General features: G+C 35.0%; 1 protein-coding gene across 2 annotated transcripts; it reads right to left on the reverse strand.

The window, feature by feature from the left end:
• Nucleotides 1-4169: 4169 nt before the first annotated feature.
• On the reverse strand, nucleotides 4170-12765 carry LOC18438402 (D111/G-patch domain-containing protein). 2 transcript variants are annotated; one of them, XM_006848586.4, is made up of 6 exons: nucleotides 12604-12765; nucleotides 12440-12493; nucleotides 10236-10358; nucleotides 8854-9036; nucleotides 4672-4746; nucleotides 4170-4570 (listed from the first exon to the last, which is right to left on the reverse strand). In XM_006848586.4, exons 1-4 carry the CDS (start codon nucleotides 12661-12663, stop codon nucleotides 8920-8922), a joined length of 354 nt encoding a protein of 117 aa, XP_006848649.1. In that variant the 5' UTR covers nucleotides 12664-12765; the 3' UTR covers nucleotides 4170-4570; nucleotides 4672-4746; nucleotides 8854-8919. The 2 variants fall into 2 exon arrangements, with proteins under 2 accessions (XP_006848649.1, XP_020525644.1); XM_020669985.2 differs by having other exon boundaries at nucleotides 4273-4565; nucleotides 12604-12750.
• Between the last annotated feature and the right edge of the window lie 505 nt (nucleotides 12766-13270).

Here is a 13270-nt window from a genome sequence, read left to right on the forward strand (position 1 = left end):
TCGGCTGGGGGGGGGGGGCGTGAAAGAGAGAGAAATGATGGGGAAGACGACGACAAGAGGGAGAGAGAGAGAGAGATTTCTTTCTTTTTTCTGTGTGTGAGAGTTCTGTTTGTTTTTGTGTTTACTTAGTTTTGGGATGGTGGAAGAGCGGGCATATAGGAGAGGGTGGGTTTGCATGAGAAAGGAACCCTGTTGTATAAAAACCATAAACAACTGAAATAAACAATATCCTTATCACACCCCTTTTATGCTGTCCAAACTGACTTAAAAAAAAAATTTAAAATTAAAAATAAATAAATAAACAATACTCTCTGTATTCAGAGAAATACCTTTTTATTTTCTCCCTCAAAATCGCAACTGTAGTTTCTCTCTCGATATCAAGGAACGAAGAAATTCCTTTCATGAAAGGAAAATCACCCTCTTGGATGGGACACCCCATTTTTTTTGAGAACCACTGACCAAAAGACTGGATTCACCTCTTCCCTCCCTAAAAGCCTATCAAGGCTCATCACTCTTTAACTCACTTTGCCCCACATCACAGTATCATTAACGCAAATCGATAATGGGTTGATTCAAACATGGGGAAGATGTTTTTCGGTTGATTTTAAAAAAAATTATTTAGAAAAAGGCTTTTTTTGTTTTTATGTTTAACGTTTTTATTTTTGGAAAACTTTTATTTTTAGGAAAAGTCTATCGTTTAGTTAGGGGATAATAGGAAGATTTATCTTTGGAGATTAACGTGATGGAGGAAGTTATTTGTACAAAGTTACATGGTGTGGGAGGTTATAGAAATAAAAAGAAACCTAATCCCTTAAGGGTCCTTTAGTTACGTGGAAATCTATTTACTATTAAAATGAAAAATATATTCCACCAGACTAGACGAGGTTGTTTTAAAACTCATAAAACCCATTACATGCAGTGAAGGTGAAAAATCTATTACACGAACTCATCAAACCCATGCGTAAGGGGTGAAAAAGCTATTTCACGCCCTTACAAGTAATCTTTAAAAAAATCTTCTCTATCTAAAAATTCCTATGTATCTCCCACTAAAAATTGCCTTCTCACAGAAACCAAACAGGAAACCCTACCCCCTCTCTCTTGCACCCCTCACTCTCTCCTTCTCCCTTCTCTCATAAACCAAGCAGCAAACTTTCTCTCATAAACCAAGCAGTAAGCCTTATCCCCTCTCTCTCTCCTTCCTCCAAAAGCATAAATTTTCCTCTTTTCCCTAATTTTCCCAAAACACAGTTTTTTTTGCTCTCTCCATCGAGAAACCTCTCCTTTCTGCTCTCACCATCAAAGAACCCTGCTCTCTAGCTTTGGACAGAAAGATACCATGTACACTCATCAATCTCTCTTGGTCTTCTTTTATTTGTTTCTCACTCTAGAATTCTTGATACTGGCTTTACTCAACCTTTTTTTTGGATACTGGTAAATCTTCTGATGGGTTTTAATCTCTCTCTACAACTTTGAGACGATTTTGATCCATCGCTAGACATTGTAGTTGCAACTTCATTGGTCTCTCTCTCTAAAACCTAGACAAGGTTTTGCTGTTAAAGTTTGTTTTGTTGTAGATAGTACCTACATCTTAAATAAGTTCCAGGGAATATCAATACCCAATTTTAACTTTTAATTGTTCTTGAAATCCAATGGGTAAATTTCTAAGACAGTTGCTTCATATTTATTTAACAAACGAACTTCTGATTGTTCTGATTCTAGGCAAACAACACTTCTAAGACAGTTGTTTCGGATTTATTTGAAAGACAAACTTTTGATTGTTTTGAAAATACAATGGGTAAATTTAAAATTCTTACTAACAAGTTTCTAATTTTTCAACGTCAAAAAGTTGTTTTTAATTTCTGAATTGGAAAAGTCCTTTAGCTGCTACAATTTCTCGTGACCATGTGACTTTTTATGTTCACTCATACATATTCTCAACTTTGTTATGGGCATGAGCAGTTAGACTATGGACCTACTTGTGAAACCTATTACTCTCTTTTCCCATTTGACTAATAACTGCTGAAAACAACAACACTAGGCATCAATCAAACTTTATATGCTGAATAGAGAAAACCTTTGATTAATAAAGGCAACTATAGTCTGATTTCTAATACATATAGTGTAATGCCGTAAAATCTGGACTCACTAATCCTAGTAACATGTAGTCCAAGCATTTGCTACTATTTAAATACTACCCAAACAGTAACAATTCATTTGCAAGTAATGTATCATGTCAATATTACTCTATTAATATATTTTCCAGACAATATATTTCCAAATTCCCTAATGACCCCTTAATATATGACTCGAATGGTAGTTATCTTTTTATTATCTTTAGAAATGAAAGGAATTAGGGTGTTCTTAGAAGGAAGAAGCTTTATAAAAGTAAGAGGGGCATTTTATTGTAATCTTGGTTGTGTTTTGTGAATAAGAAGTCGGAAGCTTTTGTTACTGAGCGTGTGGATAGAGATGGAGAGTAGCCCTTTTGTGGATTTTTCTTTTTACCCTCTTGCGTTTGTGGACACAGTGGAAGACTCGGATCCACACCCTTGCGCTATCTTCATGCTAATTTTTTCTCTATTTTTTTCTCTCTAAACGCAGCATTTTAATTAAAACAAAACTTTTACACATAAATAGCTAGTGCTAGCCAATGAGACACAAAATGCATTCACGAACATCCCAAGTTCAATTCCTACTAAAGAACTATCCAACAAAAAAATAAATAAATAATTGCATTCACAAGTCCATAATTCTTATATAATTGATGTTATTTACCTTTGATATTTGAAGGTCACAATTAACCTTAATTAATTGGACATAAAATTTGATTAACTACGACAACCCATTGATAGACTTAAAAGCCCATCCAAAAAAAAAAAAAAATGAATTTTATGATACTAAGCTGTCAAATTTCACATTTATCCATTGTAAGTGTGACCTCATACCAAAGGTGTACAACATTCTAATATATCGCGGGATTATATATTACGGTAAAACCTCTTAAATTTGGTAGTAACAATCACTCCTAGCTATCAATTTAAAAGTAAATAGCTAATGGCGTATCGCAAATTTAAGAAAAATTTTATCGGAACCTAAGCACATGCAATAATGCACCCCAAATCGCCTGAAATTACATCCAATGGTTAATAGTGACTATGACCTCCATATACCAAAAGATAAACCATCACACTATATACTTCATGACCTCCATGTACCAAAAGATAAACCATCACACCATATACTTCATATGAGTGAAGTTTGTATAAGGTGCCCACCTTATACTGTACAAGTAAGGGGCCCTTTTAAGTTTTGCCATGAGCGTAGTTTCAATGTTAGAAATCTAATGATGGCTTGAAAATTTATTTTCAAGCTTAATTATAAGATTCAAAATTCTAAAAATGAGGCAGACAGAACGGATCTATAAACACATAAAAATCTTAAAAATAAACATTCCAGATAATATATTACGAAATACACCATTTTCAAAACCTGAATTCTTTTTTTTCTTTCCTTTATATCCATTGATATCAAAATCAAGACAATCAATTGGAAGGTTCTCCAACTTCATAATAATCTATTCTATTGGATTTTTGAAGTGCACCTTAAATCTATAGTACAAGGTTGCAACCTTATAAAACCTTTTTCCACTTCATATAAACATCACAAATTTGATACATATTACAATATTAGTCGAGTGGTACACGTCAATTTATAGAAGCAAAGACTTACTACAAAGAAGGAAATCTTCCATATTCAAAAATAGAAAAAAGTCTATATAAAAGTGAGGCCCTCAACAATTAAATTAAAACGCACCTCAAAAATTCACTAAAAGATGTTTTGAGCTAAAAATCCTCAATTCGATCATCTCGACCTCGAGATGTATGGAAATAAATAAAAAAATTGATTCCAAGTCTCGAAAATAGTACATCTTATAATGTATTATCTAGACCATTAATTTTCAAATCTTCACATATATCCTCCATATCCACTTCTCTTGGATCTTTAAATTATCTAATTATATATGAAAATAAATTTTCATGCCCTAACAAAAATTTCTGATATTGAAATAATATATTTTGGCATCATTTGAAGGTGCACCTTACTTTGGTTGGTTAGGGCGTCAGCCTTATACAAACCACACCCTTCAAAAAATGAGGAAAACAAATACATTTCTCACATCTCACATTTCAACATGCACAATCTCTACCAACAATTCTCATTTCCACACGCACAATCTCTCTCTCTCTCTCTCGCTCAAATATTTACCCAAGATGGCAAATAAAGATTAACAGCTTCTTGTCTCAAAATGTTAAGCTCACACCACACTTTCCACCTGTCTTTATTTCTAGTTTTACTTTATTTTGATTGTTTACTTCACTCAACTTCGTATAAACAGCACAAATGATGTAACTCTGCAGGGTTTGTTCAAACAAGACTCAACCCCTATGGTACCATGCTTCTTTCCAACTCAGTGAGAAAAAAATGGGATGATAACAATCACAACAGAAACAAAGGTATCCTGAACTGTGCAGAGAGAGCTTGTCATCAACGGAAACAAAGGTATCCTGAACTGTGCAGAGAGAGCGAGAGAATATTTCTCAGTGAAAGAGTATGAAAGTAGAGATGGACTTTCTACTGAAAAGAAGGTGAACATCGAGATGATGAAATTACCAGAAGGCATTGAATCATTTCCTCCTCCCCCGCAAGAACGATAAGCCAACCATATATACCACTGTTTAGATGTCTCTGTGCATGATTCAACAAATGGATAATATGCAGTAATGAGTTGCTTGTTTTTTGGTAAGCACTGCTTACTAAAGAGAAGTTAGCACCGTTTTTTCCTTTAGCAATGAGCAAAAGTCACACATGTACCAATCATTCATGTCAGCACAATTACTACATTACATTCTTCAAATCCCGGTTCCATACAAATTTCTTGGTTTCTTCATAATATGGTGAAACATATAATAAGACCGTTTTCCTTTAGTACAAAAAGTTCACAATCACCCTATGTGTTCGGTACAAAAGCAGGTGGTTGGGTTGTGCCCTTGATTGATCTCAAATTCCAAGGTAATTTTTCACGGAATTTGTGTGAAGAAATGACATACCTATATCCCCAGCCACCCAATTTTATACCCAATGGCCAGGGTTAATTGCGACCCTTTTGTACCAAAAGTAAATGGTCAGATGTTATATAATCCTTCAGAATATACATACATGAAGCACGAAATATGTTAAAAGAAACATGGTTCAAATGGGTCATATGATAGCAATCGGTATGTCAGGATTCGAACTAAAACCTTGAGTGTGTTTCTAGATTAAAATGAACATTAGCTAAAAAAAAGGACACCTAGATATGTACCATTGTCTAGCACGTCTTGCATGATGAAACAAATATATAAAATGTAAAGTTGAAAAAAAAAAAAAAAAAAAAAGGACAACAAAATAATAGAATAAGCATGCCTTCATTTAACAAAACCAAAAAGAGAAAAAAAGAACCAAAAAACAAATGTAGAAGAGAATGTGAAAATGCATGGGGAAAGGAAAACCTAGGTCACAGCTAAAGGGCATCACACTATTCTACAAGCATAGAGAATGGGGGAGCCCGAGAAGTGGAAGTGGGATGTGAGAGAGAGAGGATTTGATCAATCACCAGCATTGGTGAATAAATTGCCAACACATTAATAGCCTTGGATATCACGCTCATTACAGCAAAATACAGAACCCCAAAAAAAAAAGAGATACAGGGCCTTACTTAAATTACTAAGATGTTGATGAAATGCCTGGTCCCTAGCCCAGATCTTTGATGAAATCTCCCATCTTATTAGGGGATTCACTATCTCTTGGCGTGACATATGGTGGGAAAGTAATCTTGAAGCAGATACTCTTGCAAAGGCAGGTGCTACAAATGCTAGTGCTGAGTGAATTTTTGTAGACTCAGTCCATACATTGTGGGGCTTTTTTGCCTTCTACCCTTTTCGTTTTGTTCCCTGTTTTTGTGATTTCTTTATACCTAAGTGGTACTTGTATAGAGCTCCCACTCCGTGGGTTGCCATTTTTTGCTGTATATAGTCTCAGTCTCCGTCTTTCCGAAGGCTCATTTTTTGTACACTTCTTTTCTTTCAATACAACTGCTAACTTTCTCAAAAAAATAATGAGCAATATGGTCAAAAGTCGAAATATTTGATGCCTTGGATCAAGGCTCATTTTTTGTAGACTTCTTTTCTTTCAATACAACTGCTAACTTTCTCAAAAAAATAATGAGCAATTTGGTAAAAAATCGAAATATTTGATGCCTTGGATCACTAAAAGGAAAACATTTTGATCAATAATGTTTATAAGTAGAAAGTGTAGGACAGGCAAGTATTCAGAAGTACTTTGGTAAGGTATCATGGTCGTTCCTTGTGGGCTCCTCAGAAAAACTGGTTTTAGCAATAAGTTGATTTAGTGTATCAAACTTTACATTATCAACATATCTCATTTATTGCTTATTGACAGGTTGTAATTTAGGTCTGGGGCATTAGTGGGTTGAGAGCCCCTGTCCCTTAACCTCTTCACTATTGGTGGCAAAATGGACAAAAGCATCACCAATCATATCATATGAACGCTGCCCCTAAAATCGAAACTAGATCGTAAAATGATTCCATCTATATTGGTGAAAGAGGGCCTTGGAAATCCCAGGAGAATTTTAACTATATAGGAGGAGATGTCAGAAAGGCAGATGTACTAATTTGTACAACCAAAAAGAGTGGCCAATTTTGCACGACAAGTCTCTGGGCAATGTCGAGAGACAAACAACCTGGAAAGCCATTTATTCCCAGAGACCAGTGGCACCCCTTTGTTCCCAAAGAAGCTGCCTTGTCCCTCCAAATGCCACGAATTATGAGATAGGTGGTCAATTGGTATTGGAAGATATTAAATTGGCTCTTTCATTAGTTACGGTGATTCGTCTTCTCTCCCAAATGTCACCAACAAAGTGGCAGAAGATCACAGGCTCGTCGAAGGACAATGTTAGTAGGAGAAATCATCTCAATCTTTGTATTCTCACCAACTGCAGGGCGAGTTTTGGACCATTTGTCATACCTTAGGATCTAACAGTGGCTTCCAAAATATATGCAGAAACAAGAAAAATCAGATTAGCACCATGCAGTTAGGCATCCATTCAAACTTTTGGGGCAAGCAGGTGCAAGAGGACCTAAAAATGGGTTCACTGGCATAGCTTTGATTAATCAAAGCTTATCTTTGCCCATTCACCTAATGGTAATTGACAAAAGAAGCTGATGGCATACAAAATGAAAGGCTTATGGGGAGATTAAATTTAAAGAGAGATTAAAGAAATGCTCGAGTTTTTGTTCCTTGTAATTTTTTCAATAAATCTATAAAAAATCAGCTGCCTCATAACCATAGGTATCTGAAATTCCGGTGTGATGAATATGGTGAGAAACAAACCAGTAAGGACCTAATGTCCCTAATTGCATGATGGAGTCAGAGTTATTATCTTACTTCTTAGACACCCTTGTACTATCCATAAATAAGGGTTCTAGATTTAGCATCTTTCGTATGGACCGTTACCTATGGAATGCAAGTTTAATAATAAAAGAGTAGAAACAAGGAAGTAGTTAAGATTGACGGCCAATAAATACCAAAAAGAGTGCACTTTCGATATTTTGGGTCGATAATCCAAGAAAATAGAGGAAGATATCGTACATAGAATTAGAGCTGGGTGGATGAGGTGGAGATGTGCAACAAGAGTTTTATGTAAACCAACTTTGCTTTTTGGAGTAGAATGTTGTGTTGTCATGAAACAACATACCTATAGGATGAGTGTAGCTGAGATGAAGATGTTGAGATGAATGAGTGGTAAGACAATGGATAGAATTCGAAATGACTATATTCGAGAGAACTTGGTTGTGGTTCCAATAGGTGATAAGATGGGTGAAAGTAGACTTAGATGAGCTGGCCATATGCATACGAGAATCCATGTATTATCGCATTCTCATTTTATTTTCTTGCCTAAAGGATACTAAACTCATTATCTTTTTACTCACCCAAAAACATAACGGACTTTGGACCCTGAAGATCCGAAGTGAATGAACTTCGGGCTTTAAAGGTTTGACGTCAAATATTTTGTTCACTTGGATTTATAAGGTCCAAAGTGGAGACATTTCAAGGAAATAAAAGACGAAAAAATGGAGATCGATGTGAAATACAAAAACTTATATATATCAACAGATATTAAGGGGACATGAGCATAAACTTCTCAATAGATAACTATGGATAGAATCTAAAGGAATCAATTAATATATTGAAAAAGTCTACTATCACATTATAACATACCCCCGGTTGGATACATGTCATTTCCACCATCTATATTCAACAATTGAAAGTGCAAGTGAGTCATTCATGGACAGTCATGGCAAAGTTTTACGTTGGCTGCCTACCTAACACAACCCACCTCTTTTACCCGGGCTTGGGACGGGTTATCGAAAAATTTAAGGTCGTCACCCTTCTTAGACCATTCTTCTGCTCAAATCCCCCACTGTCCTTAGTCCTTACAAGCATATAAATGGCTCACATCCACCATTTAATATTGAGTATGAACAGCTGAGATATATACAAATACCATAATATGCAGAAAGACAAATTTCAATTTCTATTGATGAACCTCGACAATTAGCCACTCTACCTTAGATCCAATGCACTAAAAAACTTCATATATTCAAAACAGATGTCAGAAAGCATCACCCTCAAACCAGCTTTAATATCCATATCATAAGTCCAAGTGGAAACAACTAGATATACACAACACGACAGATGAACCATAATTTACATTTAGGGAGAAATAATGCATACCTAGAGGAACATATCACCCAATTGTAAGAAACTTGTTGTGCAAGGTGTGACAGATGGAACTCAAGGTTAAACATTATCAGACCAGAACTCCATAAAAAATTCTCTCACAAACTGCTTCTCTTGCAAACGTGCCTCTTCTTCCTGCAGCTTCCTCATCCTTTTTGACAAGGCCTTGAATTTTTTCTGAAAATCCAAAGATTCCATAGATATTAGGAATTCGTAAGTCATAACACATTCAATGTATTAGCAAGATAACAAATGGGACCCACAAGTCTTGAGCAATGCAAAAGGGAAATAAGTTGCCAATCACAATTTAAAAAGTAAGGACATTGTCACAAAAACGATAAAATGTTTTTTTCTTTATTTTAATTATTGACAATGTTTCATTGAATTATAAACGGATGAACAAGTATATTCTCAAATAAGAAGAAGTACAATGACTGGGATGAACAAAATTTGACTAGGACGAGCTAGGGGATTCTTACCGCCAGGCGTGGGCATGAGATATGAAGAGGGAGGTTCAGTTAACCCCATCTCAAGACGAAGAAATAAATTCAAAATATTCTCATAACAAGAAATCATTCATGTAAGTTTATCGATCAGTGTGGAGACACAGTTGTCGTTTAGAAATCAGTGAAGTAACATTGTCCAGAGTGCATCTGTATCCAACAGTTCATTCCTCGAAGGCAAGCATCCAAGATTCATACGATATCAGAACTTTTATTCCCTAGTTTTATTTTCTTCTTCCTTGTGGTCAATTATATTTGCTATTTCATAAAGTCGCTCCAATTAGACGATAGCTTGTAATAAGAAAATAATAGGTTGTTTGTCTTAAAGGAGCTGAAAACCAAAATAATGGGGAAACTATATTCCTTCTCAACAAACATTTAAGGAAGTGTTAAAACCAAATTGTAAAGAATTCTCCATATTGTTATGATCTGAACTAAATATTCAAAATCCAAAAGAAAAGAGAGAGAGAGAATAACCAGTAAATAAGCTACTGGATCCTTTCTTTTCACCAATTCAAATTGTAGGTATTTTCTTTATTCCTAGTAAAATAAGGACCCTGACTACCTGACTCAAGTCACCAATTAATTACAATCTCATGAAAGAGATATTTTGGAATTAAAAGTAATTGGAACACTTTACAAATTCAATTATCATAAGAAGGCATTTTGACAAATGCAAAAGCACTATATAGAAACCATCATGTCCTAATAAATCCAATCTCACCGTAGCAAGTCAATTGAAACAAGTTTTACAAACATTGTGTGTCTGTACATATGCGCACCACATGATTAGCATACTGAATAGACCATGCATTCCAGTCAACAATCAAATAATTTTAAAGGGAAAAGAAATTATACCAAACTACAACTTACACTTTTCTTTTCCCCTGTATTTTTTGCAACTCCAGGATGTTGATTAGTTGACTGCTTTACCTTGTCCGCACCGAGACCACGTTTATTTTTCTTTACATGTGTTTCAACAGGCTCCAGCCTACCCTGAGCACCCATAACCAGTGATGCATAAATGAATAGCAGAAATTATTTTAAATAGTGTAAAATAAGGATGAATAAAAAAATAGCACAAATAAAGGGGCCAGTATAATGTGTTTCCTTGCAAGAATGTAAGAATGTAAGTAAGCATAGATGAGATGAATACCATTCCAAATGTTCATCTTGTTTCTACCAGATAAATGGACACACTATCTCGTCTCAAAAACCATGATGAAATGAACAATTAGAACCAAAATAACTATTGCAGGAACTTGGAATCTATTCAAGATTTTCCCTTGCTTAAAAACAAGTGAATATGAAGAAAGATATCTGGACCATAGTTTCTATAGCTTGCATCAAACAATAACTAAAACTGGATTGGATGCTTCTTGTTTCCATGCTAATCCTACAAGATCGTAAAGCTAGGCTCTTAACTCCAAGAAATAGCCCATTGAGACTCATCTGAATAAGTGACCCAAAACTAATACACCTCTTGCCAGAATGAAAAAAAAAAGACATGCTGCTGAGGGGAAAATTGTGCCACCCAACAAATAAATTTGCCTCCAGTTTTTCCGTTTCAACTAAAAAATTCACATATCTTTAATGTTATTAAGCATCTAACAATGCAAACGATGAGCTTTTTTCTGGCCATTTTTATTCTTTCCTATTTAAAAATTTGAAAAAAATAAAAATAAAGTAGAATGGAAAACTAATTGGTTAGCGCTTGGCAATTTGCAATGCTACGTCCTAGGCTCAATTCCTACCAAGGGTAGGGGAGCTCTCCCCACTGACTCACCCAAAAAAAAAAAGCAAAATGGGAAGCTAAAGAACCATATCCTTTCATCTTCACACTGACGTGACATAAAAAATCATATTCAAGCCTGAAATATGGATAATCAACTGGAAATTCACCAAATATCCATCATCATTAAAGTCTTTTGCCAACCAATTGGGGTCAGCTATACGAATCTTGATCCGTCATTCTGCTCTATTAAAAGCTATACCCTCAGTGAGATTGTAAGTCCCCATATCTTTTCTCACAACTTCCACTCATGCCCCTTTGGGCCTACCCCTTGCCCTTTTTTAGCCTTCCACTTGAACTAACTCGTACCTCCTAACAAGTGTTGTACTAGGTCTACTCCACACAAGATCAACCCACCTAAGTCTACTTTCTTTCATCTTATCGTCTCTCGAATTCTCCCGAATGTATTCATTTCGAATTTTATCCCTTCTTGTCTTTTCACTCACCATCTCAACATCCTTATCTCGGCTATACTAATTCTATGGATATGTTGTCTCCTGACCGCCCAACATTTTACCCCATAAAGTGAAGCTGGTCTCATGGTTATCCTATAGAACTTACCCTTCAAATTCATTGGTATGCAATAACCACATAAAACTTTGGTTGCACATCTCAACTGTGCCCCCCTAGCTCTAATTCTAAATTCAAATAATAAGCAAAATAACCCAATATGGAAATCATTAATTTCTAACCTAATCACTCAATTAACCCTTCTTAATAATTAAATTCGTATCTTAATTTCTGATGGTTGTTCCTTTGTACCATCATGTTGCAGATTCAACCCAAAATGAAGAAAGAAGATGCAACAGTATCCTAAACGAAAATCGAAGAGCTTAAAGTATCATAAACTCTAAATTACATCGCACTTAAAATTCAATACAGGAAGTTTTCTTTTAAAAAACAGTAACTAATGAGTGAAAAAATGAACAAAAACTGCCAAAACTTGGAGAAAGAAAACCAAAATTGCATCTAAATGCGACAAGGTTAATTTGCTAAAATTTGAGAGCCATTAGTGGAGATTCCTAGTTCTTCCCTGTCTAAAAAGGAAGAAAAAAAAAACCCAACTCAACGAATTTCAATGGAAATTAACATCACACTCCCCCACTTCCTTGTCAGATTCAATTTACAGTAACATATACTTAATCGAGATAAGCAAACAATAAAAGACAGTCCTACCATCCATGATAACTCAACCCTAGATACCACCCCTATTATCCTCTCTCTCTCTCAAAAAAAAAATAAAAGTCATTGTCATGATAAGTAAACCCTAAAAAAGTGTCAATACCTGCTCTGAAGTTCCGAGACCTGTGCCTTCTTTCCATCCACACTTCTTTAGCAACTGCGACATAAACAAACCAATTTGTGAGCAGATTATACCAGAGAATAAGCCAAAGGAAAGGAAAATAAAAGCGGAAAAAAAAAAAAAAAAAGGTGAGAAAAATAATATACCTGAAATCCAATGTTTGAAGAATCGATTGCCCGATTATTAGAAACCAATTCATCCCCCATCCTGTGATTTTCTGAGAGAGAATCAAAAATTTAAATGAGTTAAAAGAGAGGAGCGGCTTTGGCAAATAAAGGGTCGGAGTCGAGCGTGGCCAAAATCAGCATCTATATAGTTGCTGGGGGGGCCTATATTATGCTCCCGCCGGAGCATATGCACGTCTACTCCCTCACTCAAAAGGCTTCCGTGGGAGCATTTTCTATTTTTTGTATCAAATTATTGCGAGCATTCTTATAGTTTTTAAAAGAAAGGTATACTAATTATTTTTAGTACATAGATGTCACAATCAATCCTGTCAATCAATTTTAAATTTGATGGTTATATATCATTGATTAAACTCAAAGTTCAAAAAATATTACACACCCTAATGTATCCAATTTGACATTAGATTATAAGTGATTGTGACCTTTTTGTAATAACGATAAACAATTTTATAGCATATTATCTTATTTTTTAAATAAATATGATGCTTAAATTTTGCCCTTAAAAAATTGAAGAGTTTTTGTTCAATCTTGATATATTCTTCTGTTCTAGTGCATAGACTTAAATTTGGAAATTCTCTTGGGATTTGATACTATGAAACTATTTACTTTTTGTACATGAAAATCACAA

Source organism: Amborella trichopoda, chromosome 9, assembly GCF_054954075.1.
Source record: "Amborella trichopoda isolate Santa Cruz 75 chromosome 9, AtrichopodaSantaCruz75HAP2 v2.0, whole genome shotgun sequence".
NCBI lineage: Eukaryota > Viridiplantae > Streptophyta > Magnoliopsida > Amborellales > Amborellaceae > Amborella > Amborella trichopoda.

Excerpts from the sequence above, each read along its gene's own strand:
- LOC18438402 (XM_006848586.4), bottom strand. The coding sequence starts at position 12,663 with ATGGGGGATGAATTGGTTTCTAATAATCGGGCAATCGATTCTTCAAAC. Across the intron at positions 12,494-12,603 it reads CTTCAAACATTGGATTTCAG|TTGCTAAAGAAGTGTGGATG; the intron begins GTATATTATTTT and ends TTTATGTCGCAG. Across the intron at positions 10,359-12,439 it reads GTCTCGGAACTTCAGAGCAG|GGTAGGCTGGAGCCTGTTGA; the intron begins GTATTGACACTT and ends ATGGGTGCTCAG.